This window comes from Gorilla gorilla, chromosome 19, assembly GCF_029281585.2.
Source record: "Gorilla gorilla gorilla isolate KB3781 chromosome 19, NHGRI_mGorGor1-v2.1_pri, whole genome shotgun sequence".
Lineage (NCBI taxonomy): Eukaryota > Metazoa > Chordata > Mammalia > Primates > Hominidae > Gorilla > Gorilla gorilla.
The window spans coordinates 104326273-104351772 of record NC_073243.2 but is presented as its reverse complement, the minus strand read 5'-3'; the positions used below and the strand labels follow the sequence as shown (position 1 = coordinate 104351772).

General features: G+C 41.5%; 1 protein-coding gene across 8 annotated transcripts in view; it reads left to right on the top strand.

The window, feature by feature from the left end:
• Positions 1-25500, top strand: part of ADCY2 (adenylate cyclase 2) — a 431254-nt gene that overhangs the window by 350846 nt on the left and 54908 nt on the right. For 5 of the 8 annotated variants that reach the window (XM_055367540.2, XM_055367542.2, XM_055367544.2 and 2 more), the window contains exons 16-17: positions 10266-10403; positions 19562-19681. In XM_055367540.2, coding sequence (XP_055223515.2) covers positions 10266-10403; positions 19562-19681 — 258 coding nt within the window. The remainder of the gene's footprint in view (positions 1-10265; positions 10404-19561; positions 19682-25500) is intronic. The other 3 variants (XM_055367545.2, XM_055367541.2, XM_055367543.2) reach the window with 1 other exon arrangement.

Sequence of the window (25500 nt, the reverse complement as noted above, 5' to 3'; positions counted from 1 at the left end):
CAGTTCTTGTGCACGTGGGTGGGCCCAGCCACCGGGCACCTTCCAAGAAACCTTGAAACTGCACCAACGCCTGCACCAAGCCCTTCTTTTTACACCGTGGGACTGACAATCTGTGTCATGTAGCTTAGCCTCCATCATATAAGATCTCACTGAGACCTCTAAATTGTTTCTGTTTCCCCTTGAATATATAGAGTTCCTTGTACTGTAGCATTTTTATGGGGTCCTTTCTTACTTTCTCCTCTCATCCGGCTCTGGTTAGCACTCCCTCATCTCATGGAGGCCAACCTTTCTCAAGCCGAGTTAGGTGTCCCCTACAGAACCTTCTCCAGATGTCCCAGCATGGGGACAGGCTCTATGTGTCAGTGATCACGTGGATGAGAGAAGGAATGTGAGTCAGTGGCCTTGATCACGCTGCGTCAAAATGCCTTGTTCACATATGCCGTGATTCCTTGACTCTGACGTGCCTCCAGCTGTCTCCTCTGTTGGAAATTATCATCTAACTTTCATAATCCAACTCTGAAGAGCCCGCCTTTGCACCACCAACTCCTCTCGTGCTGGCTGGCCGGGATTCCCATTTTGCGTTATTATTTTTATTCTTGTGGATGGAAAGATCTTCAGCGAGTTCACTGCAGCCCTGTTTTGTTCATTGTACTACTTCGGGCACTTGAAAAACACAAGATAAATATTCAATATCAATCTGCTTGAAGGAATGTTGGGTTGCACCCAAGTGCGGTTTCCTGGTACCACTGCTCAGAAAACGTTCCACCCCCATTCTCACCCCAACTGGACTCCTTCCGAACTCGAAGCTCTGAATCCAGCTCACAGTCATGGCATCCTGCTCCGCATTCTGGCGGGTTCCCAGCCTCTGCATCTGGGCCTGGCATCCTGATGTTCTCACTTGTTGGATCTCCTTAGACACCTCTGCCTCAGGTGCCTTCCTAGGCCCATATAGCAGCCCCTTCATCTCACCATTGCCAGCTATTCTCAGGCAGAGAAATATGTGCCCTAGGGGACCTTCTCCAGATGCCCTAGCAGGAGGGCGGGTTCTATGTGTAAAGGAATGTGTGGGTGAGAGAAGGGATGGTAAGTCGGTGGCCTTCATCACACTGCATTGAAATTTCTTGCTCACATTCACCATGATTCCTTGACTCTGAAATGCTTTCCACATCGGATGCTACTTAGCATTTCAGAATTTAAAACTCAAGAGGTGAGAGGGAACCTAGAGATAACCTCATCCAGCCTCTAATTTTGTGAATGAGGGACCAAGGACTCCAAAGGTGCCATCCACTTAAGTGAGTTTTTATTTCCAATTATTTAAAATAAACATTTCCCCCCACCCTCCAACACACACACACACACGCACACACACACACACACACACACACACAAAGTGCTGAAGAAGCTGTAATCAGGCTTCTTGAGGATGCAAATGGAGGCTTTGGAGTAGAGTCAGGAATGCAATGACTATGAGGTCTGCAAAGTCTTCCTATCCTTGGGTAAGAACCTTTGGAATAAATCCAAGCTATTTATGATGGGCAAGATCCCAATGAGTGGTTCTGATTCCAGCCTCATCATAGTTTATAAGTAGTAAATGTTATATTAAAAATACCTACTTACTCTGCTAGGCACTTAGCTTCTACTGGCTCATTTATGGTCACAAGGGCCCTTGGAGGTAATATCTATTTGACAGTTTAATAGATAGAACGGGGGCTCACAGATGCTGCATAACTTGCCTTCCCAGTGGTATATAGCAAGTAGGTGTTGGAGCCAGAATTGGAATCAAGCCTTGGAACCTTATAGTAGAAGCAGGTTGTAGAGGGTGCCAGGCTGTGTATGGGGTGAGTCACAGGCAGACGGTGCCCAGCACTAGGCAGGGATGCCCATGTTCATGGACATGGACCAGCATAGCACCAAAGTTGCCTTGTGGTGACTACTCAGCACCCATTGATCAAAATCACATTGGTAAGTCATGGTAACCTCACATAGTACCTATTCCTATTCTTCTCTACTCTAGTTTCCTAAAGTATGTTTTTCAGCTGTTGGTCCCATTTATTTAAAACTAGGTTCTGGGCAAAGTGTAAATTCATCTTAAAAGACATTTGATAATTTTTTAAAGTTAATTTATAATTGTATTTAGATTAAAGTAATCTAGTAAGAAAGTACTCAGCGTTATAATAATACTTTACAAAATGTTTTATACATATAATAGTCCTTCAAAGTATTTTCAGACATTATTTTATTTGATAATGAAAATAATCCATTTTATCTAGGCAGAAGCTAAGACTAGAATAAGAGATTCAAGTTCACATTTTCATTACAATTAGCAATTAAGAATAGTACTAGTTGTCATTGTAGCAGTAATAGTAATAAGTGCACATTCACAGTCAGATTTAACTTTCTAAACTACCTGAGGCAGACTTACCTTTCTATGATAAATACAAGACAGTGACTCTAACCAAAAATTCCACCAAACAAACCAACCCCCAAAACATCTTTAGAACACATTTGCTGGATACAGCAAATGAAAATGCCAGAAAATATCAGAAGAAATTTTTCTCTCAGTGTTGTTACCTTGTGCTTTCGATAGCAGAGATAATACGATGCCAGCCCACCAACGTTCTTCCAGGCAGAGATAAAAGCGCAAATAGAGAGGTCGCCTCGGGAAAGGGAAAGTAGGTCACACAGCTAATAGAAAAGCTTTCTACCCCACAGCAGTGTTTTTCCCTTGAAGTCTGTTTTCTTTCCTGTCAATATCCCTCCACCATATTTTATTTTTGGTTAGTATTTGCCTGGTGTTCCTTGTTCCATCTTTCTACTTTCAGCTTTTCCTTGTCAATGAAAAGGATATAGGTTTTAGGTGTGTCTCCGGTGAACAGCATGTAGCTCTATGTCCTTTTCTCTGATCCAAACATCTCTCTCTCTTATTTGACAAGTATGATCCATTTACCTGTATTATAATTATTACTAAAATCTTTTAAAACCCAATTTGTATCTTTTTTGCTTCTACTTGTTTTTCCTTCTTTTCTGCCTTCTTTTGGACTCCTGGAGTTTATTCTCTTTTATTCTCTCTAGTGACTTGGAACTTATATACTCTAGTTTGTTTTTTCAGTTATTACCTTAAAACCCGTAACATGTACACATGATTAACAAAGTATATTATTAATAATATCTCCACTTTCTTGTTGAACAATACAGGGACCATGCTCTGAGTCTGGTAATTTTTCTCATCATCCATACTAGCATGGTTTCAATTTTTCTAAACTTAAACTGTTCAAATTATTCAATGTTTATTGTTGGTTTTGTTAAACAGTGTATTTGTTTACTATTTTTTCCAAATACCATTCCACCTTTCTGGACTCAGTTTCCATATTACTAAAATGCTTCCTTTTATAATCCTTCCCATGAGGGTTTGTATATAATATGCCCACTCAGATTTTGTATTTTAAAAAGTCTTTATCTTTTCCTCATTGTGATTATTTATAATTTTTTCTAACATTCTGAAAACAGGATTCCATAATTTCCTGGCCTCTGTGGGAATGAGATTAACTCTCCTGTCCATCTAACTGTTGTAGTCACTTGGTCCCTTGTCTCGGTGGGAGTTTTTGTAGGATTTGCTCTTTGTATCATGGGCAGTAGATTCCATGTGTCAAAGTGCAGCCTGACTTTTATTTTTGAGACTCAGCTGTGTATTCTCAACCACAGACCTCATAATCCGCTCTAGGTCTGCAACGTCATTGTCCAATATCTCCTTGTGTTTTGTCTCTTCCCTGGTCTTTCTGTTCTGCTTTTTTCAAACTTTTATCAGAGCTATGTTGAATCTCTTCATCATATCCTCTGTGTCTCAGTCTCTTTTTCCTATTTTCCACTTCTTTATCTTTCTGTGCTATTTTATGGTTTATTTCCTGAGATGTTTCTTAGCCTCTCCCATTCACGGGCAGTTCATCCAGTTCCTCAATAACCATTTAGTTTTTAATTTCAATATCTACATTTTCATCTCTAGAAAGTTTATGTGGCTCATTTTAAAAAATACTTGTTATTTTTCCTTAACAACTCACTCATTCATATGGATTATAATCCCTCTTTTGTTACTTTAATCTTAATTTAGAAGCTATTTCAGGTTGTTGTCGTATCTGCAGATCTCGTGGTGCTAATTCGACTACCTCTAATGTCTTTTGATTCTTCCTCATACGGTCCATTGCCTTAGGTACTTTATAATTTGGTTTTTATTGTGAGGTTATGTTCAGGAGGACTGCCCCGGCCCCCAGATGGGACATCCCTGCACACTGTAGTCTAAAGTATCATTTACCAGCAGTGTCATTCTTGCTTCTGCCATAGCCCCAAGGATTTTCTCTGGTTTTGACCTAATTAACAACCCTTCAATTTGGAATTCTTATTATGAGTCAGGTAATGTAATTTCAAACCCAACACTTTAGGGTTTGGATTGATCCTTGGAAGCTTATTGATATTTCCCTGAGCTAGTGAATGGGGCTCTTCTAGACTTCTTTGTACAGAAGGAATAGCAGTTTGAGGCTCTGGATTTTATTCAGGAGTCTTAGTTGCAGCTGCCCACGTTTTGCTGGCCCAAGGAAATATCTTCTTTTCCCTGTGGGTGTTAAAAGCTCACCCCCTAAGTGCCATAGCCTGAGTCCTGATCCAGGACACTCCTGGACCCACCCCACAGCCTCAGTTCCTTTATCACTGAGCTCTCTCTTTGTTTCTGTGCCCTGGTAATTTCCCTTTGAGTCCATCATTAAAAATAGTAAACAGAATCAGCACGTATTTGATGAGTTCCTACCATTTAACAAACACTATACTGGTCTCTGGGAAAACAGAGACAAGTGCGATATGGTCACTGTCCTCAACCAGCTCTGCATTTGGCCAGAGACAAGCATGTCAGCAAAAATGATGCAATGTGGTACCCAGTGGAGCAACAGTGCAGGGATGTGGCTCACCCAGGGTGAAAAGAAGAAACAGGTTGATTTTGTAAAATATGATTGATTGGCGTAAAGAAGTCTTCCTATGGGAAATTAAAGGACAATTAAATAATCAAAGTACACATCACAGTCTTTGTGACATTAAATGTTACAAGTAATTATTGCTCCGGCTTATTCCTGCCATTCAGAATGACGGTCCTCAGCTAATTAAAATGCCAAAGTAGATGTTCCTTTAGGCAAATACACAAAAGTACATGTTTATATGAAATATGAAACCACTATATTTTCCAAGCAAGATTTTTAACATGGATTTCATTTTTCTAATAATAAAAGTTTGCTTCTCAGCCATTCTGATATCTTTATAACTTTTCTGGATTTTTTTTTTCATTTTATTAAGTTCACTTAAAATGAGCTTCTACTTCTCTTCAAGTGTCTCATCTTATTGTTAAAATGGAAACTAATGAAAGTGTAAATGAAGTCTACTTTTATAATGATTAAGTTAAATTATGAGGAATTAATTTTAGAGTGAAAAATTTAGATTTAACTTAATTTGAGAGACTACCAGTTGTTTCCATTGCAAGTAGATCAAAACAAGGGAAGAAAAAAAAAGGAAAGAGAGAGGGAAGGAAGAGAAGCTGGCTGATATTTTTGGTGGAGCATGTATGAACATTTTGTTTTTCTGAGGAAGATCTGCATGTACTGGATTAAGAACATTGGGATTCATCCCACGTTTTTCCTACCACACCCCACTGCTTGTTGTCCCCATCATCAATTCTATGATAGGATTTTCCTTTTTTTTTTTTTTTTTTCTGAGACACAGTCTTGCTCTGTCACTGAGGCTGGAGTACAGTAGTGCAATCTCAGCTCACTGCAACCTCTGCCTCCCGGGTTCAAGCAGTTTTCCTGCTTCAGCCTCCTTAGTAGCTGGGATTACAGGCACCTGCCACCACACCCAGCTAATTTTTGTCTTTTTAGTAGAGACAGGGTTTCACCATGTTGGCCAGGATAGTCTCAAACTCCTGACCTCATGATCTGCCCATCTCAGCCTCCCAAAGTGCTGGGATTACAGGCATGAGCCACCGTGCCTGGCTAGGATTTTCCTGTATATTTCTTCTTTTATTACATCTCCCACTGCATTTAGTACTAATCCCTTGTTTTAATGGATGAATGTGATATTCACGTCCAAGTGCATTTCTAGAAGGTACATGGTGAGCTCACTGTAAGTAAGAGCTGATCGTGGGGTTCAGTGAGATGATCAAGTAAGGGAGGAAACAGATGTGGTTGAAATTATGCCAGGAGTTAAACCAAAGATCAAAGCAAATGACTGCACTGACTGGGCTCACAGCAGGCATTTTCTCATTTTCAGTTGAATAGTATCTTCCAAATAAAGGCCAAAATATTTTTTGAGATGTTGTCATTTATAACATTTAATTAGGATGGTCGGAATTTTGATAAACATTTTTCCACCAGGGCCTTTAATACTTAATCAAAAACAGGATAAACTGAAGCCAATGATCATATCAAGAGCCAAGTTGTAATTTTTCTACAGAGCTACACACTGAATCAAGGGTCTCCATTTTTCTTAATCAGGTTCCTTCCATTTTAGGATCTTAGTCTTGTTTCTCCTCTTATCCCCATCATTGGTTTCTTCTGCTCCCCCCACCAGCTTGATCCTCCACTTCCTCTTTCGTCCCTGTCATTGCAACTGTCACCTCTCTGTTCTCTTCTACTTTCTTGTCCTTGCCAGCAGCAATGCCTACCAATTTTTACACTTCAGAACGGGTTTACTTACCTTGTCACTGCTTGGTGATAAGGAAAGATACCGCCTGTCTCCCTGACCTCTGGAACAACACATTTGGCATAAGTTTTAAAACAATTGTGAGGGAGAACTTTGAGGTATGCATGGAAAATGCATGGGTGAATAATTGAACCAAGTGCATCCGAACCTGTTGTGCCAAACCCATGTCTGCCAAACCCCCATGCATCTAGTAAGTAGCTGCAAGTGCTGCCGATTCGTCATTTTGCCTGGTATGTCACACGAACAGAAAAAAAATTCCTGCATATCTGCCCGGGTCTGTTTTAGTAAATTACTAGCCTATGAGCAGAATATAACATATTCCTATTAGATAGCATATTTGACAAGATTATCACCACGTATTTTTCTAAATCTTCAAACACAGTAACTTGTTTTAATTTTGTAATTTCAAAAATTTGTCTGTGTAATAACTAGCTAATATTTTACCTAATTGACAGTGATATGCAATCTTAGCTAGATGTACATTTTCCCCTGAAGTAATAAACTTTTTAAATGTTCTACTGTTAACATTTTCGTTATCATATCTATTGATAATTTATGTGTACAGAAATTATCATAATTTCAAAAATATAAGAGCATTGATTTTAATAATTTTCTCTTAAAGGTACTAATTGTAGTCAATCTGGATGTGAATATAGAAATACTGTCTTAATTTGTGAGAATCAAACCAAATGCCATTATCTAATGGAATCTGAGCTAAATGAGCATAATATTTCATTTGAAGCTCGGCTCTTCATATTGTATTATAGGTTGGTGCAAAAGTAGTTGCGGTTTAAAGGTAATGGCAAAAAAAAAAAAAACAACTCAGCTACTCAGGAGGCTGAGACAGGAGAATCGCTTGAACCCAGGAGGCGGAGGTTGCAGTGAGCAGAGATCGTGCCATTGAACTCCAGCCTGAGTGGTGACAGAGCAAGACTCCGTCTCAGGAAAAAAAAGAAAAAACAAAACAAAACAAAACAAAAACCTTCTTCTACGGAACACAGATTTGACTGTGTTTTGTGATATTAGTATTATTAGAAGTAGCATGCATTAAACAGTAGTGATAACCATTCGTGGGTGGATGTTCCCTGGCTACCTGACCCTGTAAGATGCTGCATGTTCAGAGCATTAAGGGACATCTTACTGCATGACAGATTTACTGCCATCACCAACCCCTATCCAAACCTGCTCTTCAGTAGAAGCGTCAAGTACAGATCTGGTTCTTCTGTTGCCGGTGATCAGATGCCCTGCAGAGCTGGGCCGAGGGCGCCCCCTGCCGCCAGCCAGCAGTCCAGCTCTGGGCAGCCTGTGCGGCTGGGCGCAGCAGTGGCTCAAGCTCCCTGGTAGGTACTCAGAGAAATGAGACGAGGGCGCAGGAAAATCAGCCCAAGAAGTGAACCCGGAACCTGGTCCTGTGTCTCCCTCAGGGGGGCATGTGCGCTGTACACAAACATTGTTCATCTTTTCCTGTCAGGAGCTGGAAGGAAGAAAAAAAAAAACATGGTGGAAAGGAATAGAGAGGAGGAGATTTTGTTGTTGTTGTTTACATAGATATAAAGGAAATAGGATTTTGGTCACTAAAATGTTTCTAAGAAATATTGTGTTTTCTTCATTGAAATAACAGGAAGAGCTAACACTTGTAAGTCCTGTTGCACGCACCTTCTCTAACTCGTTTAAACCTCTGCGAAGACAGAGGAGGCAGGTACTGTTATTATCCCCGTTTCAGAGAGGAAGAAACTGGGACCCCATTTCAGAGAGGATCATTAATTTGCAGCAAGTTCCCCAGCAGTAGAGGTTTGAAGCTAGGCCATGGCTGATTCTTTACCCTTCTCAACTCCTCTCTCCTGTGTTTAGACGATCATTCAACTGTTGTATCAACATTGAACAAACAGCAATGCTTAGGGCAACAATAATTTTAGGAACAATACAAAAATAAGATGTGAAAGAAGTAGAGAACTGAAAGCGCAGCCTATTTGTGCTGTTCAGGAATATTCTTTATTTGAATTTGAATTTCAATGATGTCACACCAGCTTTGTTTGCCAATAGGTTAACTTGGTAGTATCGATCATAGGGCATAATTTATGTTATTCCTTCTTCTGAATTTCTTGAAATCATCACCTTTTTTTGTTTCCAAAACACATAGCCTTGGGACCACAGGCCCGTTAGTGTGAAGATAACAATGTCAATCCCTGGAGGACTTTTACTTCCTGCTTGTCATATCAGATAACGTATGCAAATTATGCCCACGCAGCATCTGCATAGGCAGACTTGATGTCACCCACAGTTCGGTGGAACTCTGTGTACTGCTCCACACTCATACCTGGGAGAATATGGTGAGAATCCTTGGAAAGGTGGCCCTCAAGATGGGTGAGCTTATGCACTGAGACCCCATGGTGAATGGGGAGCAAATGCTGGCTGTCGTTCCCCAAAGATCTCAATTCCTTCTTGTATCAAAAAAGCTTCCCCAACCCCCATATGTATAGCAGCATATTCACAACAGCCAAGAGGTGAAGCAACTCAGTGTCCATTTTATGAATGGATTAAAAAAAAGTATAGATCCATACAATGGAGTTTTATTCAGGCTTTAAAAAAGAAGGAAATCTTGGCATAATGCTACAACATCGTGATCTCTGGTGACATTATGCTGAGAGAAATAAGCCAGTCACAAAAGGAGAACTACTAGATGGTTCCACTTATAGGAGGTCTTAGAATAGTCACAGTCATGGAAACAGGAAGGGGAATGGTGGTTGCCGGGGGCTGGGAGGAGGGAGGAACAGGGAGTTGTTTTTCCATGGGTATAGGGTTTCAATTTGGTAAGATTGAAAATCCTAGAGATGTTACACAACAGTGTGAATGTGGTTGTCACTACTGAACTGTACACTTGAAAATGGTTTAAAGGGAACATTTTGTATTATGTGTTTCTCAACACCGTTAAAAATTGTTTGGAGGGAAAAAAGGAGCTTCTCCGTGTGGGAGAAAACCCCCACAAGACCAGACGAGACCACACAAAGCCATCATGCCTCGTGCCTGAGATTTTCAGACACCGTATTTGTAAGTTCAGGCGCCAAACTAAGTCTGTGGCCTGGGCTGTATTCTTGTAATCTGCTAATGCAGCATTAAAAGGGTTAGGAGATGTGTTGATCGCTTTCCACGTAAATCAGCTGAATAAATGATAACTTTCATCATAGCTGTGATCAGAGACCCAACACATCCCCCAGGGTGATTTAATTAACTGACATTTTTCCTTTGAGAAAGGAATCACTTAAAAACATAATTTCAGGTCTGTTTTAAAAGACATACAAGCACATTGTACCTTTGTCATAGGCATTTAATTTGTTCTCAATTGGTAGCAATGATGCCAACATAATTTTAATAAGGTTTGTGACTTCGTATGGGTCCCCAGGGGAGGATAGAATCTACATGTTTAGTCTATGAACAATGTTGGTGCTTCTTGTGGTTGTAAACATTGTCATCAAGAAACTGGAGAGAAGTCATCAGCTAGCAATGCTTCTCTTTTTCTTTCTCTCTTCTCCTAGCAATGCAGCAAAAAAGCCTCTCCCCTGCTCATGTGGCTTTTGAAGTCCTCGGGCATCATTGCCAACCGCCCCTGGCCACGGATCTCTCTCACGATCATCACCACAGCCATCATATTAATGATGGCCGTGTTCAACATGGTAAGCCCCAGAGCATGGCCGTGTTCAACATGGTAAGCCCCAGAGCATGGCCATATTCAACATGGTAAGCCCCGGACCATGGCCGTGTTCAACATGGTAAGCCCCAGAGCATGGCCATGTTCAACATGGTAAGCCCCGGACCACAGCCGTGTTCAACATGGTAAGCCCCACACCATGGCTGTGTTCAACATGCTCAGCCCCGGGGTGAGTCAGGGCTCACAGCAGTCAGGGCGTTCTTCCCTTCTGGGACCTGTTCTGTGGAATTTTGGAAACTTGCGTTTGGCTCCTTTGCAACACCAGTTGCTGCCTATTAAATTTAGTATCTCTTGGCTACAGCAGTCATTTCTCTAAGGAAAGGGGTGCTTTCACAGAGCCACCTTGAGAGACTGGGTGACTCCTTGGAGCAGTTCCCCACTTCCTTGCTCATGGTGGCCCCTCAACAGGCTACAGAAATAACTGCAATGTCTTAAGGATAGTCATGAGGGACAAAGGAACCCTCAAACTAAGGAGAGTGCGGTGTCCTGCCCTGGAGTTTAAAAGATGCGATTGCAACCCCTTGCTCCCCATCTCACCAGCTGCACGACTAGAAAGACGTTTTCATTGAACTCCACAGGCTCCATTTTCACTTCTTTGAAAGTGGGAACCAAGACTTCTCTACCAAGGTGATTCTAAGGATTCAATGAGCCAGTGTTCCCACCACACTTAGGACAGTCCTGGCCATTTTGTAACTATTGAACCAATGGCCACTCTGACTATATCAGTCTCATCAGTGCTGGTTATCTCCCCCACAATAGACACTTGGCTCATCAGGGTGCTTTGAGACACGTCCTTATTGTTCTCACATCAGCAGCAGCAGCTGTAGGAGATCTGATGCTTCCTGTAGTGGAGGCTTCACTCACTGTGGGAAATGCAGAGTGTTAGGAAATGTAGTCCTTGCCTTCCAGGGACCCAAAGCCAGGTTGTGGTGACAGACCATATATTATTTCATAATAATAACATCGTTTTTATAAAGTAGAAAGCATTCATGCAGCAAAATGTAATATTTATTGTATATAAAGATGTGTCTGGTACGTGCTGCGTGCTCAGACCCCAAAGACAGTTCTCTGCCTTCCAGGAGTAGGAGTAGGAGACAGACAGCTGGGTAACCTCATCATCAAGTCATTCTGAAACGAGGAGGTGAAGGCAGCAACAGAGGCATGAGGGGAAGGGAGAGCAGGGCCTGCTAGATGGAATCCTGGAGGGTGGAAAGGAGTCTGCCACATGGACCTGGAGGAAGTGAGGGGCAAGGGCAGGTGGGTGGAAGGGGAGAAGGAGGGATGTTTGCATCTGGGACAAGAGCAGAAATTCATATTAAGAAGTAGAGAAAAACAAGGCTGAAGAAGTGGATTAGGACCTTGAATGTTTACATGGGGTCATTCCTCCAGGTCACGCTAGAGATCGTAAATTCCTCTCAAACGCCTGCAGATTCAGGTGAGGGTGACGCCACCTGGACCCCAGATGGGCCAAGCACTAGCAGCAGGGGTGCTAGTGGTGGAGAGGATGGCCTCTCCATCACTTTGTGTAGCCTAGAAATTGATCTTAGTGACACCTGCAAAGGGGCCTTCAGAGAGAAGCTGTAGCTTGTCCTCCCTGCTGTCTAGAGGTGAATGTGTGCGATTCCCGTAGGTTTTCCTGTGTCATGAGTTTGGGGACAAGTATGCTGGCAGCCATACCTCACCTGCCTGTGTGTCCCAGCTCCCTCTCAGGAGCTCCCCAAGAAAGAACATGAGGCCAGCCCTGATGTGGGGCTCCCCAGGCATGCGGGCCACTGAAAGGTGCCACCACAGCTACCTCCTCCAGCCACCTGCTCAGCCTCCAGAGCAGCTAGTTCAAAGGCTCGTCTGTTGCTGGGGAAGGAGGGGCTCAGCAGGCAAGTCCATGCAGGCCACAGCCTCCCAGGGCTAAGGCAGGCCCTTGGCTGGCAGTCCCCTGTGGAGAGGTCCTGACGGGCCAGGTCCACCGCTGGAAGCCCTCCTCCTGCCCTTCTGTAAGATGAGCGAGTGGCACAAAGTGGGTCTCCCCTTCTTCCTAGGTGTTTGCATCACCCGAGGCTCATTTTCTGCTGCAGGAATCATAAGGCCTCCCTCTCGGGGAGGAGGCCTCCTCTTCTAGGTCTCAGGCGTGACTGGATGGTGACGTCATTTATTTCCAATTAGGGCTTAATCCAGAGTGAATGGGAAACAGCTGAAGAGGGAAAATGTGCCATGTCTAGACAACAAGCAATTCCCTGGGGTACCACTGGGCTCCAGAAAGATAGAAACGCCAGGGCTCAGGTGGAGACCTGCTCCATTCATCCACCTGAGGCACCTGCTCATAGGAGCCAGACTGGCCAGCCGGGGTATTCTGCCTGAAGAATAGGGTTGGGGGTTGGGGGTGGTGGGGAGTGGTTCTTGCTGTGGTCTCAGAGCTTTCTTCAGGGGGACAGCCTCAGGGTGGGGAACTCAAGATGAGAGATTTAAGACAGGGACAGGAGAGGCTTTCTTGAAAGAGCCTTTCTGCAGACACACCACGAGCCACAAGAATGCCTCAGCTCTCTGCATAGGCAATTTCCTGGATACTGCAAGGATGTGAAGAAATCACAGGAAAGGAACCTGGACAGAGAGAGAGGCAGGCAAGGGGCATTGGCCTGAGATGCCAGAAGCATGAGTGTGTTTTCTAAAATGGATTTTTCGGGCTCGACTTTGTAACCTGCATTTATGCATTAGTCCTGCTGTTCCAAGATCCAGCTCCCCAGGAAAGCGCACTGCCAAGCACCAAGTGGACTTTGGTAGATGAAAGCTGTGAGAGAGACTGGGTCGTAAGTTGACTGCGTAGCCAAGGGGCTGAGGATGAAAGCACACTTGAAGGGCAGCAGGGTGCACAAGCTAAGTTTCCAATTTACTCAGAATCTTTGGGTGACTGACACATGCCCGTAAAATTAAGCCGCCTCCTGGCCCGTCAGGAGTGTGTTCACCATGCATGCAAGCAAATTGAGCACACTTCCTGAGAGCTGACCTTCACTGGCCAGTAGCAGCACATATGAGTTAGGGGACAATACATTTAACATCATATACACACACATAAGAGTGAGATCATTTTTTCTTTCTCTCTTATATAAATTTCAGTTGTGGAACATGATGTTTTGATATACATATAAATTGTGAAATGATTACTACAGGCAAGCAATTTAACACATCCATCACCTTCCACATAGCTTCTTGTGTGTGTGATTAGAGCACCTAAAATCTACTCCCTCAGCAAATCTTAAATACAACAGAATGTTATTAACCAAGTCCTCCAGCTGTGCATTAGAAATCCAGATGCATTCATCCCACATGACTGCAGCTTTGTACCCTTTGACCTATATCTCCCCATTTCCTGGCCTCCCCAACACCTGGTAACCACCATTCTACTCTCTGTTTCTGTGTATTCAACTTTGTTTTATTCCACGTATGAGATCATGCAGTATTCATTTTTCTGTACCTGGCTTATTTCACTTCACATAATGTTCTACATATCCATCTATGTTGTTGCAAATGACAAGATTTTTCTCTTTTTTAAGGCTGAATAATATTCCATTGTGTATGTGTGTGTATCAAAATTTCTTTTCTTTTCTTCTTTTTTTTTTTTTTTTTTGAGATGGAGTCTCGCCCTGTCACCCAGGCTGGAGTGCAATGGGGGTGATCTTGGCTCACTGCAACCTCTGCTTCCCAGGTTCAAATGATTCTCCTGCCTCAGCCCCCTGAGTAGCTGGGATTTCAGGCACCCGCCACTACGCCCACCTAATTTTTGTATTTTTAGTAGAGATGCGGTTTCACCATGCTGGCCAGGCTGGTCTTGAACTCTTTACTGCATGATCCACTGCCTCGGCCTCCCAAAGTGCTGGGATTACAGGTGTGGACCACCATGCCCAGCCCAAAATTTCTTTATCTAATCATCCATCAATAGACAGATTGTTTCCGTATCTTGGGTGTTATGAATAATGCTAGAATGAACTTTGAGGAGATCTTTGTTTTTTTTCACATGCCCTAGGAAAGTGCCTTCCATTCATTAGTTATTAAATGAAAGAATGAGTGAATGAATAGGTAAGCATACAGCCCTTTAAATAAGAAACCATTTCTTTTCGTAACATCTAGTTTGACCTTATAAAACCAGGATTTATCACCTAATTCTTAAAGACGATATAAATGAGAAACAAATCTGGTTTGGAAGCTAGCTCTATTTTGTATAGCATAATTAGTCATGATTGACAGACAGTTCAGTCACTGTCTATAAATGTTTGACAAGCTGATCATTTAGGAGGAGACATTCTTTCAACAGTAGCTACGATCCTTTAGAGAGAGAACACCTGCCTTCAGTAACAGAAATATGTCTTCCAGTGTTGTTTTCCTTCCTCCACAGAAGACACATTAAAAGTATGATGGATGACCCTTGAGATGTATTTCTTTCTCAAAAATCATTCATCACACTTTTTAATACTTTTAATGTGCCTTCTGCAGATTTTCCACATACCAAGCTGCCTTCTGTAGCAGTAGGAGCAGGAAATAAGCTAAATTACCTTCCCCCACTTTTCCTGTCTATCAATTAAGGGGGAGAAGAAATCAGAGCTGCTCAAGCACTGAATTCCTCCAAGAGTGCAGAAAAATACCATTTGGGTTGATACCTGGTGCCATGAACCACACGGGTGCTCCTCTTGTACTTGTGTCAAAGAAAAATCATAAAACTGTAGGAAAGTTGGTGTTAGGTACAGAAAGGAAGTAATATGACCTAGCGGTAGAGCCTTGTTTATAATGTCTTATTAATCACAGAAGAGGCAGGACTTGTCCATGGGGCTCTGCCTCTGGCCACACCTGAGGATCTGCAGATGCCCTGGGCCCCTGAGCTCTGACTGTGTGAGGCAGAGGCAGTGCCCGGGGCCACACACAGGTGGTGCTGATGCAGCACTCAGACTGCCCAGGCAGACAGGCAGGTTAGGAGGGAGCACCTGTGCAGGGTGGTGCAAGGGAAGCGGACTCCTGTCACTCATGTCAGGAAGGCGACACCTTCTGCTGAGGACGTGAGTGAAACCTAGTCTTTACCTACATGCAGTTCAATGGTCCCAGGGTTGTTTCCCTTTTTACCTAGTCCCACTTTAACCTGTCCATCCTGGAGCAGTTTCTGGTTAAAGGAGTACAGCTTTTCATGTTTTTCTCCGTATTTTTTTTTTTTTTCTGAACACATTTTCCAGACTGATGGAGCCCCATCCCCAAGTAGTATTTCTATTTCTCAGTTGTTAACCCAGCGAGACTAATCCAGGCATCGGACTCACATTTCAGCAAGAATAACAGTTCTTTGTGTTGGTGGAGTGAGGGGCTGTGGGAGAGCATATGCTTTAAGTCACTGGGAAGAACATTTAATTTGCTCTCAGAAAACTTCATCGTTTTGAAGTCATAGCCTCAATCATGTCCTCATGTATAGCACCTGTGATGTTTTTAAGTTTTCCCTTTGAGACAGAAGAAGAGTGCTTTCATTTTCTTTCTTTCTTTTTTTTTTTTTTTCTGTTTCTAATGTATTTTTTTTTTTTTTTCGAGACGAAGTCTCGTTCTATCGCCCAGGCTGGAGTGCAGTGGCGCGATCTCGGCTCACTGCAAGCTCCACCTCCCAGGTTCACGCCATTCTGCCTCTGCGTCCCGAGTAGCTGGGACTACAGGCGTCCGCCACCACGCCTGGCTAATTTTTTGTATTTTTTAGTAGAGACGGGGTTTCACCGTGTTAGCCAAGATGGTCTCGATCTCCTGACCTCGTGATCCACCCACCTCGGCCTCCCAAAGTGCTGGGACTACAGGCGTGAGCCACCGCGCCCGGCCTCTAATGTATTTTTTAATTATGTAAAATATATATAAATAAGGTATATTATTGAACAATTTTTAAACATACAATTTAGTAACATTAAGTACATTTGCAATGTTGTGCGACCATCACTACCATCTATCTCCAGAGCGCTTTTCATTTTCCCTACAGCAACTCTGTCTCCATGAAACACTCACTCCCCATCCTCCCTCTCCCCAGCCCCAGGTCACCATTGTGCTGCTTCCTGTTTCTATGAATTTGCCTATTCTAGGGACCTCACATGAGTGGAGTCACACAATATCTGTCCCTCTGTGTCTGGCTCCTTGCCCCTGGCATCGTGCCCTCGGGTGTTCCTTCTCTTCTGGAAGCCCCAGTCCCTCTGCAGCAGGTGAGCCTTGGTTTGCCCTGTGTTTTTCCAGCCAGTGGCAAGCAGCCTTTATTAATTGCCTCTCTGTCATCGCTTGCCATGACCCTGTACCTCAAAGGGGAGAGATGCATTAGGAGTAACATGTGACGGCTTGAGGCTGCCCTGACCTGTCCCTGCTGTTGACTGGGTGGATGGGCTGGTTCATCTCGAGGCTCCACGTCAATTTCCAGTCACTGATATTTATTCCCAGCCTGCATTTTAATGACCCTTACAAAAGCCAGGGTCAACGGGAACAGTGTGTTCAGAGAACTGGCTTTTTAAATCTCATTACTCATTGGTATTGAATGCCAAGATGTCCAAGTCAGTTTTATTTCCAATGAATTGTGCGATTTTAACAGGATATCTTAAACACTCGATGTTTATCCATGTGATACCAACACCTCAATCAAAAGTGGAGAAAAACAATTGGTTGTCCATGCTTGTTTCATACGTAGTGTTTTTTCCATCTTAGTCTCCAGCTAGCTGTTGAGAATCACATATGAGTGGCCGAATGTGCTGCCATTTTATTCCTGACATTTTGAGAATGTCGTCACTTGATTCCTCGCAGCATTTTGCAATTTCTTCTGAGAAATTTCCAAGAAATTTATTATAAGTAAAGCATATATAAATCTGTGAGCCACCCAGACAAGGAGTTAGCCATAGTTAACTATAGTCTAGTCAGGTAGATTTCTAATTCCAACCAAATGACAAACACAATGATGTCATCAGGCATAAAACAATACTGAAGCACCTGTTCACAATTTAATGTGATTCGAAAAATGTAATTCTGATATGTTTTAAATTGCCTGAGAAATGTAAAATTTGCAAGTAAACTAAAAATATGCAGTGTTCATTAGCATTTTATTTAGGATGTTTTGAACAGATTGATGACATCATTGTCCCAATTGTGACAAAGGATGTGGAAAATTAAATTGGGTCCAGAGAAGAGCTCCCTAAATCATTATGATGCTAAAAATATTTTCAGTGGAGAAAGTTGGGGCAGTTTTCCCTGGAGGGAAGGTGGGCAAGGGATTAGTAACTCTCTTGAGTATTTGACTGGCTACAATTAGGGAATGACATGAGTTTGTTACTTTAAAATGCAAAGAAGATGGAGGAAGGGAACCTGATTCAAAATTGTAGTATGATTTTAGACAGAATGAAGAGTTTCTTGAATTTACGGGTAGTTGATATTAATAAATACTAGAAAGACATAGCAGAAGTGGGTTAGGAAACGTTGTGTGTAGTGATTGGAGTTTTCTCTTGTACTTTAAGTTCAACCATCATATTTATTGCAAAACCTCCTGGCAAGACACATTTTTCACAAAGTAAACTACTCATTCCTTGTATGTCAAGAATGCAACACTTCATTTTACCTAGTTTTTTGCCTATAGGTGATATAATCAAGAAGTTTTTGTTAATTATTTTAAGATCCTTGGCACTTAAGACTAGTAACCCACCAAGCTAAACAATCTCCTTTTGTTTGCCATTTATTGATTTTTTAATATTTAAATCAATTGAATTTTTGGTCTATCAAATCTAAATCTAAATCTGTACCCTTTTGGAGCCTGATGTTTGCCAAGCAATTATTCCATTCGTGTAAGTTTTTCCAAAATGTTAGCACATTTGTAGTTCAGCCAGGGATGTGATGATTTTTACAAGTTCTTTCATCATACATAAAGAAATCTACTACGTTTCTTTGATGCTTAAATCAGCATTTTGCCAAATTTAGTCAAATGATATAATGGCAGAAATACCGTATCTCGTATCTCTATTGACTGTGAGAGGAATGTTCCCAAGAATAGACTAAGTAAATGTCTTCTTATCTGTCCAAATAAATTAGTTTAGGTATTTGACAAGAACTATGCAATCCAGAGAAATAACTCCACAGAAACAAACAAAAGCAACCATAGAAACTATAGGGAAGTTTTACTTTTTAAACCTTGAATATGTATGGTTAACCCTATGCAGAAAACACAAGCTGTTTAATAGGTTTATGGATGAGATTAATTTCTTTCAGTAAAAGGAATGGGCTGAAGTCATGAGTCTCTGGTTTGTTTCCAGAACATTCCTCTGACCCTTAGCCACATGACAGAAAAGTGGCTGATCCGTGGGTATTTAGTCTGTGTGCAGCTTCTGTAGGACAGACAGCGAGCGAGCGAGAGAGAGAGAGAGGATGAGAGAGAGAAAAAGAGAGATACAAATTTCTCCTGCCTTGCTAACAGGTTGATACTGTCCTTCTGATGCTTATATTGGTGACCATTACATAAGAGCTAATTATTTTCTCAGCATTACCTTTTTTGTTTTTTTAGTTTAAATCCCCTTTCCAGCAGTCCAGAGAACATCCATCCTTTTAAATTTTTCACCCCTTATGATTCTGAGTTGCCAAGCACTCACAAATAATAGATACAAATGTCGAGGCTGGTGATTGCATTTTGCCCATAAAATTAATTTTCATTCTAAACATCAAAAATTCATAGGACTGTATTGACTCATTTAATGTTTGAGCCAAGATGGCAAAGATACTGGGGGGAAAAAAACATTCCGAAGGCTCCGATTTGATGGTAGAGAGTTGAATGTATATATGGTGATATTGGCTTCAAAGGTGATATCGGTTTCAAATGTAATTCTAACCACGCCCTCTGCCCAGAGCTTTGTGTACTTTTAATTTACTGTTTGATAAAGGTGCCTCCAATTCCTTTAATGTGAATTTTGAAGTTCTGGAATTCTCTATTGAATGTATAGAACAATAAATTGTTAATTACTTATTCAATAGAAATTCCCGAGTCCACATAAACAATCCTGTTTACTGTGCATAAGGAACACGGAATTCATAAAGTTAGCACCCACCTGCTAGTTATTTAATCTAATTTACATTAATTCATTGAAAAAAACCTTCTCTTTGCAGTTTTTCCTGAGTGACTCAGAGGAAACAATCCCTCCAACTGCCAACACAACAAACACAAGCTTTTCAGCCTCAAATAATCAGGTGGCGATTCTGCGTGCGCAAAATTTATTTTTCCTCCCGGTAAGAACATTACAATTATGACTGCTTTGGTGGCTCTCCTGTATCCTCGTAGTCTGTATAACATATATCCTTTAGTCTCAGATCTGTTCTAGACTTTGCATTTCCTCTCTGGTATCAATCCCTGAGTGGTCCTGAATTTACAAATGTCAGCCTCTGCTAGAAGTCCGGGCCCTTGGGAACTGGCTACACTTATATCTGAAAACTTACAATGTTATTGTCATGCTTTCACCAGTAATGTTTCCTTCTTCTCTTAACCACTACAGCATTTCTAGCATATTTCCTACCATATGGCATTCAATTATAAGGCACTATGTTTCTGGGTTTCTTACTTAGAGACATTGCTAATTGTTCCAGTGAATTAATATTATCCCCCTTAAAGCTGTGATAAAACTGCCCACATCTCATATCTTCCCTCTTCTTTGGCAACATACGTTGCCGAGTGATTCTCTTCCCTAGTAATTCTTGCTAACTGACTCATCTTAACCAGTGTCACAAAGGACCTAGGTTAAAACTTCAAAACTTATTAACACATTAGTCTTCTAAGTGGAGAGTTCAGTCAGTTATTTACTGCTTAACAACTTTGTTCTTCCATAAATCGTTTGTGGGAAAAAAAAAAAAGTTTTGCTACTCTCCTTTGCACTTTCCAAATAATTATCTGAAAGTAGTGCAGATTATGCTCGTTTAGTTTCCGTGTCAAATAATGGGTTTTGACAATGCTAAGGGAACTATTTTGGGGACTGAAATTGGTAATTTAATATGTACGCTTTCAAAATTCCTTACCAAAATTTTTAACTCCATTAGCTTTGGCAATAGAGTGGATTTATTTCCTATTCCTCCGTCTCTGATTTGCTTCCTTGATATTTTGCTCTGGTCCTTTTTCCCTTCCCATCATTTAATTTCTTGGGAAGCTCACAGCTCCATGCACAGATAGAAGTGGCTTCTGGGCCAGGCGGGGTGGCTCACACCTGTAATCCCAGCACTTTGGGAGGCCGAGGCAGGCAGATCACGAGGTCAGGAGATCAAGACCATCCTGGCTAACACGGTGAAACCCCGTCTCTACTAAAAATAAAAAAAATTAGCCGGGCGTGGTGGCAGGTGCCTATAGTCCCAGCTACTCGGGAGACTGAGGCAGGATAATGGTATGAACCTGGGAGGCAGAGCTTGCAGTGAGCCAAGATCGTGCCACTGCACTCCAGCCTGGGCGACAGAGTGAGATTCTGTCTCAAAAAGAGAAAAAAAAGAAGAAGTGGCTTCTGGTATTCTTTCCTGGAGGCTTCTGAGGCCTTGACTAGGTCATGGGCAAAATGACCAAGGTCCAAAAGCAATGTCCCCTTGGGCTTGGGAAGAGGGGGGTGCAATAGGTTCATCCCCTACCCAGAAGATCCTGCGCTTCAAGTTAGGTGTTACCATAAACTCCGGTGAGGGCAAGGCGTTGCCTTCTCTATTTAGTTATGTGAAAAGTGAAAAGCTAGAGTCATTGTGAGAGTTTATTGACTGTAATCTCACTGTGGGCCATTTGTGGGCCATTTGGAGCTCTCTTTTTTAGGGAAATATTTAAATTAACGGTGTGGCCTGCCTCTTCCTCCTTGATCCAATGGTGTTAGCATCCATATGATCCATAGGCTGGTTGCTGGGAAGAGAGTGCACCAACCAAACAGTCCCCCTTTCGCATCCACGTGGCACTTTGAGTTTAAAATTTTAACATGAAGATGCATTTTGACAGGAAAAAAATGTATAGCTGCAATATTTTTTTAAATCTCTCCTTCCACTATGTTTGAGCTGAACAACTCGCCACACTTGGCATCACTAAAAGAATAAGGAAATCATTATGAATTTCATTTAGGTAAATCTGTATAATATCTTATTTGCAATCAAAGAAAATTATTAAAAACTTAAAGTGGGGAAAGGCAACATTTACTCAACCTTTAAGGATTCTGAAAAACCACACAATAGGGTCTCTCAAATCTAGGTGGGATTTAGTAAACGGGCTACTATCTTTCAAATCATGAGGCCTTGAAGATCCTGGCCAGCGGTGCCAAGGAAGCCCCAGGTCTGCATGGACTGGCTGCACAGAAACCACGTTGTGAGCTCACGGGTTTAGCAGTCCCCAAGGAGCCTGGAGACATCCTGGCTTCCTCCCTAAAGGACCCCAGGGAACAGTAGAAAAGCCGTTTTGTGAGTGTGTGCCAAACAGGCGTCGTTTCTCTCAAACCCTATGTTATGTGATGCCTCAGGTTGACCAGCAAGCTGAGAAGCATGCCCAGTTCACTGCTGGTGGTGGTATAAAGTGATATAACTCTTCTAAGTGGTAATTTCAATAGTTATCAAAAAGCACAAGACAGACACACTTTTTACCCTGTAACACTAATTTTGAAAATTAATTTTAAAAGTGAAAAGGTTTACCAAAAACATGTTTGTGCATGTGTTTATATAACATCAACAAAAATAAAGAAAACAACCTAAAAATATGAAAATGCAAATTTTAAAATACATTTTATTGTAACACACGATAAGGTTATGCTTAACCACCATATAAGACATTGTAAAAAAATTAATGACATATAAATGCATATTCATAATAAATTATTCATTGAAAAGTATTGTTTTAAAAAATACAAAACAGTATGATTCTAATTTTTTAAAATAATACTACCAATAATAAGTAGCAAGAAAAAGGCTGGAAACACATATACAAATAATGAATAGTGGCTAAAGTGGATGTTGGGGATTATCAGAGACCCTTATTTTTATATATATCCTTTCATATATTTCCCAATTTTTAACATCTGGTGTATTATTTCTGTAGTGGGAAAACATAGTCCTTTTAAAATACCCAAATTAGCTATAAAGATCTTTGCCAAGTTGTTTGTACCACAGCAGGCACTTGGTATGCATTACGTCATTTCATCCAAAAATGACCTTGGTGAAGTAGATATTATTGGGATTCTCATTTTGCAGGTGAAGAAGCTAAGACCCAGAGACTTTAGTGTTAATAAATTACTCCCGATAATGGTGGCTGTTACCTTACTGTAAAATGCAAGTTGGTTTCAGTGATTAGGTCAAAACTGGTAAACGTTACTAGCAATCAGGTTACCAGTAAGTACACTCCAATAGAAGTCGGTTCAGTATCCTACTGCCAGAATCGCTATCTGGAGCCTTACCCGGTCGGCTAAACCGTGGAGCCAGGACAGGCTCCCAGCCTGGTATCCTGCAGTGTCCTCTCCCACACATCCCTGGATGGCTATTTGTAGGTTCCCAACCTACCTTTTTATGCCAGATCATCTCTTGCACAGTCTCCAAGCATTCTAGAAAGCCATTTAACAGAAATGGACTAAAAGTATGCTTCCCATTACCATACATATTTTAGTAGTTGTTCTGAAATGTGAAAATAAAAATTTTAAAGCCTAAGAATGAATTTTGAAATGTGAAACCTTAGCATATTTTATAGGTGTTGACACCTAGTTCAAAGGTTCAAACTGTGAAAACCTTTAAAATTTTACCCCAGGTCCCCACACACCAAACAATCCACATATACCCATTGATACATACACACCCTCTTATAAGTGGTTCCTTATTCTGCTCTCTCATTCGATTAGGCTGAACTGGTTGATAACTTTAATTATAACAGTGGTTTTCAAGCATAATTTTAGAAACAGAGCTGTTCCAAAAACCAAAACTTACAAAGGACTTTAGTTTATCATAATAATAGCAGAATTTACAAGCTTCTCATGGACTAGGCTGTTCTGAACTCTTTTGTTACTTAATCTTCGTGAGAATTCTCCAAGATGGGTGTTATCATCATCTTTACTTTGAGTGACTCATGGAAGACACAGGATTGCCTTGTTAAGATCAGCTGCTTTGGGGAATCCGATGGGACAGGATCACTGAATAAGATCCTTGCCCCCACCAGTTCCTGGGGCAATTTCCTGGGTTTGAAGGAGAAGTTTTAAAATACTCAAGACTATTGATTAAATGGCTACTAGGTTATAAATAAGGGCTTCTCAAACTCTTTGTGAAGGCCGTTTTTTCATTTTGCTTTGTTTTGTGTTTTTAATTTCTAATCTATGACAGACTAATGCTTTTGAAAAATGTAATGGTGAATTACCAGCAAAATGAACTAAAAAGGAAGCCATATGAAATGCAAGCTCATATTTCGTTATATTCAACAGAAACAAGCTTACTCTGCCAAGTTTCTATCCACATTCTGTACCTGTCTTGCAGAACTCACTGCTGTACTTTGAGTGGTCTTCTTCTAAGCAACATGGAGCATTAATGTACCTTGTATCAGAGTCCTCAGACCTGCCCTGAAGTAGATACTTAGTAACTTCTCTAAGGTGACAAGGGTAGAACTCTCATAGAAATAAGGTCTCCTTTCAAAGAGCATGCTACACCTCTCCTCCCTCTGAGATACTGCCTGTCCACCTGTTCACAGCTCTGTTGATTCTATCGTTTTACTACATTAACCCACATCATCTCTTCTTTTCCTTTTCCTGTTCTCTGTTGTGGGAAGGCATGAGAGGCAGAAGAGTGGAGACTTGACATCGGGCAATTGCAGCTAAGAAACTGTGCTTACAACACTCTGTATTCCTTAAAATGCTGCCACCTGAAATGAAGGGTGGCCTTCACATTACCATGCAAAGGAAGACTTTAACTCCCTGAAGAGTGACCCAGTTGATGTGTAATCCAGTGCGAGGTGTTGGTCTTCCTTTTGAAGCCACAGTGTCAGGTCGAAGTCCTTACTGATGGATTTCTACTCATTCCTGCTTGAGTGCCTCCACTCGAGCATGCCCCTTACAAAGAGAAAGCCTGCCATATGATCACTGCAAGCTCCTATTTCCAACTTTTCTTTCTTCCTTCCACAAGAACAAGACTGTTGAGCTAATATCAGTGGCCTTCCACATAGGTTAGTGTAGATGGCTTTAGCTGGGGAAATCAAAGGAAGAGCTCAAATGACAAAAATAAGCAGCTCTTACCAGGCTTACTCAACATGATGAAATTAAAATTGAGTAGTTTAAAAGCTGGGCTATTTTTAAAGACAAGGTTTAAAAAACATCAATAAGATCTATGTTTTATTAAAAGTCTTAATTTTTTTTTGAGTGTTGTCTCTGTTCTAGGAATGCTGAGATAGAAACACAAACCCTTGTTCACAGGAACCCCGTGATGTAGCAAATAAAGCCTTTCTGAAGATGGCACCTGTTTCCCTGCAGCAAGTCCCTCCTGGCGTGCAGGACTCTGGGCTCTGTGCATTACTTTTTTATCTCTGTTGTTTTCAATGACCTACAAGGAGAATATGATTACCCTCATTTTACAGTGTCATGCAGACACTGTGATATAAGCAAGTTAGGTCACTGGCTGAAAGTAAGTGAGCTAATGAGTGAAGAGTTGAATTCAGAGCTATCCAAAGCCTATCTGAACGGTGCCTGCAGTGGTAAATGGGGAGGAAATGGCTCACCTGGGGCAGGCCTGCCTTCAGCTTGCTCTGCCCTAAGATGGAAGATACCAGCTCGCTGGCCACCACTTGGTTCGTCTGCTTTCTTCTGGTGCCTGTCAAACTCCCGGGGAGATTAATGACTCACCCTGGTCAAGGCTTTTAATTTAAGTCCTTCTGTTTTAAATAGGCCCTCTGACACACAATTTCTCTTTTAATAAAATGTCTGGGCTTCCTTATGCTTTTAACAGAGCTATCTGTAATGATTTATATTCTCTTAATGAATTAAAGAATTGAAAGGCCAAAAAAGATTCTATAGACTTAACTTACATTTAAGGAATGTATAGGAGGCCACAGTGTTTTCATTTTCAAGAAATAGATAACATTGGCT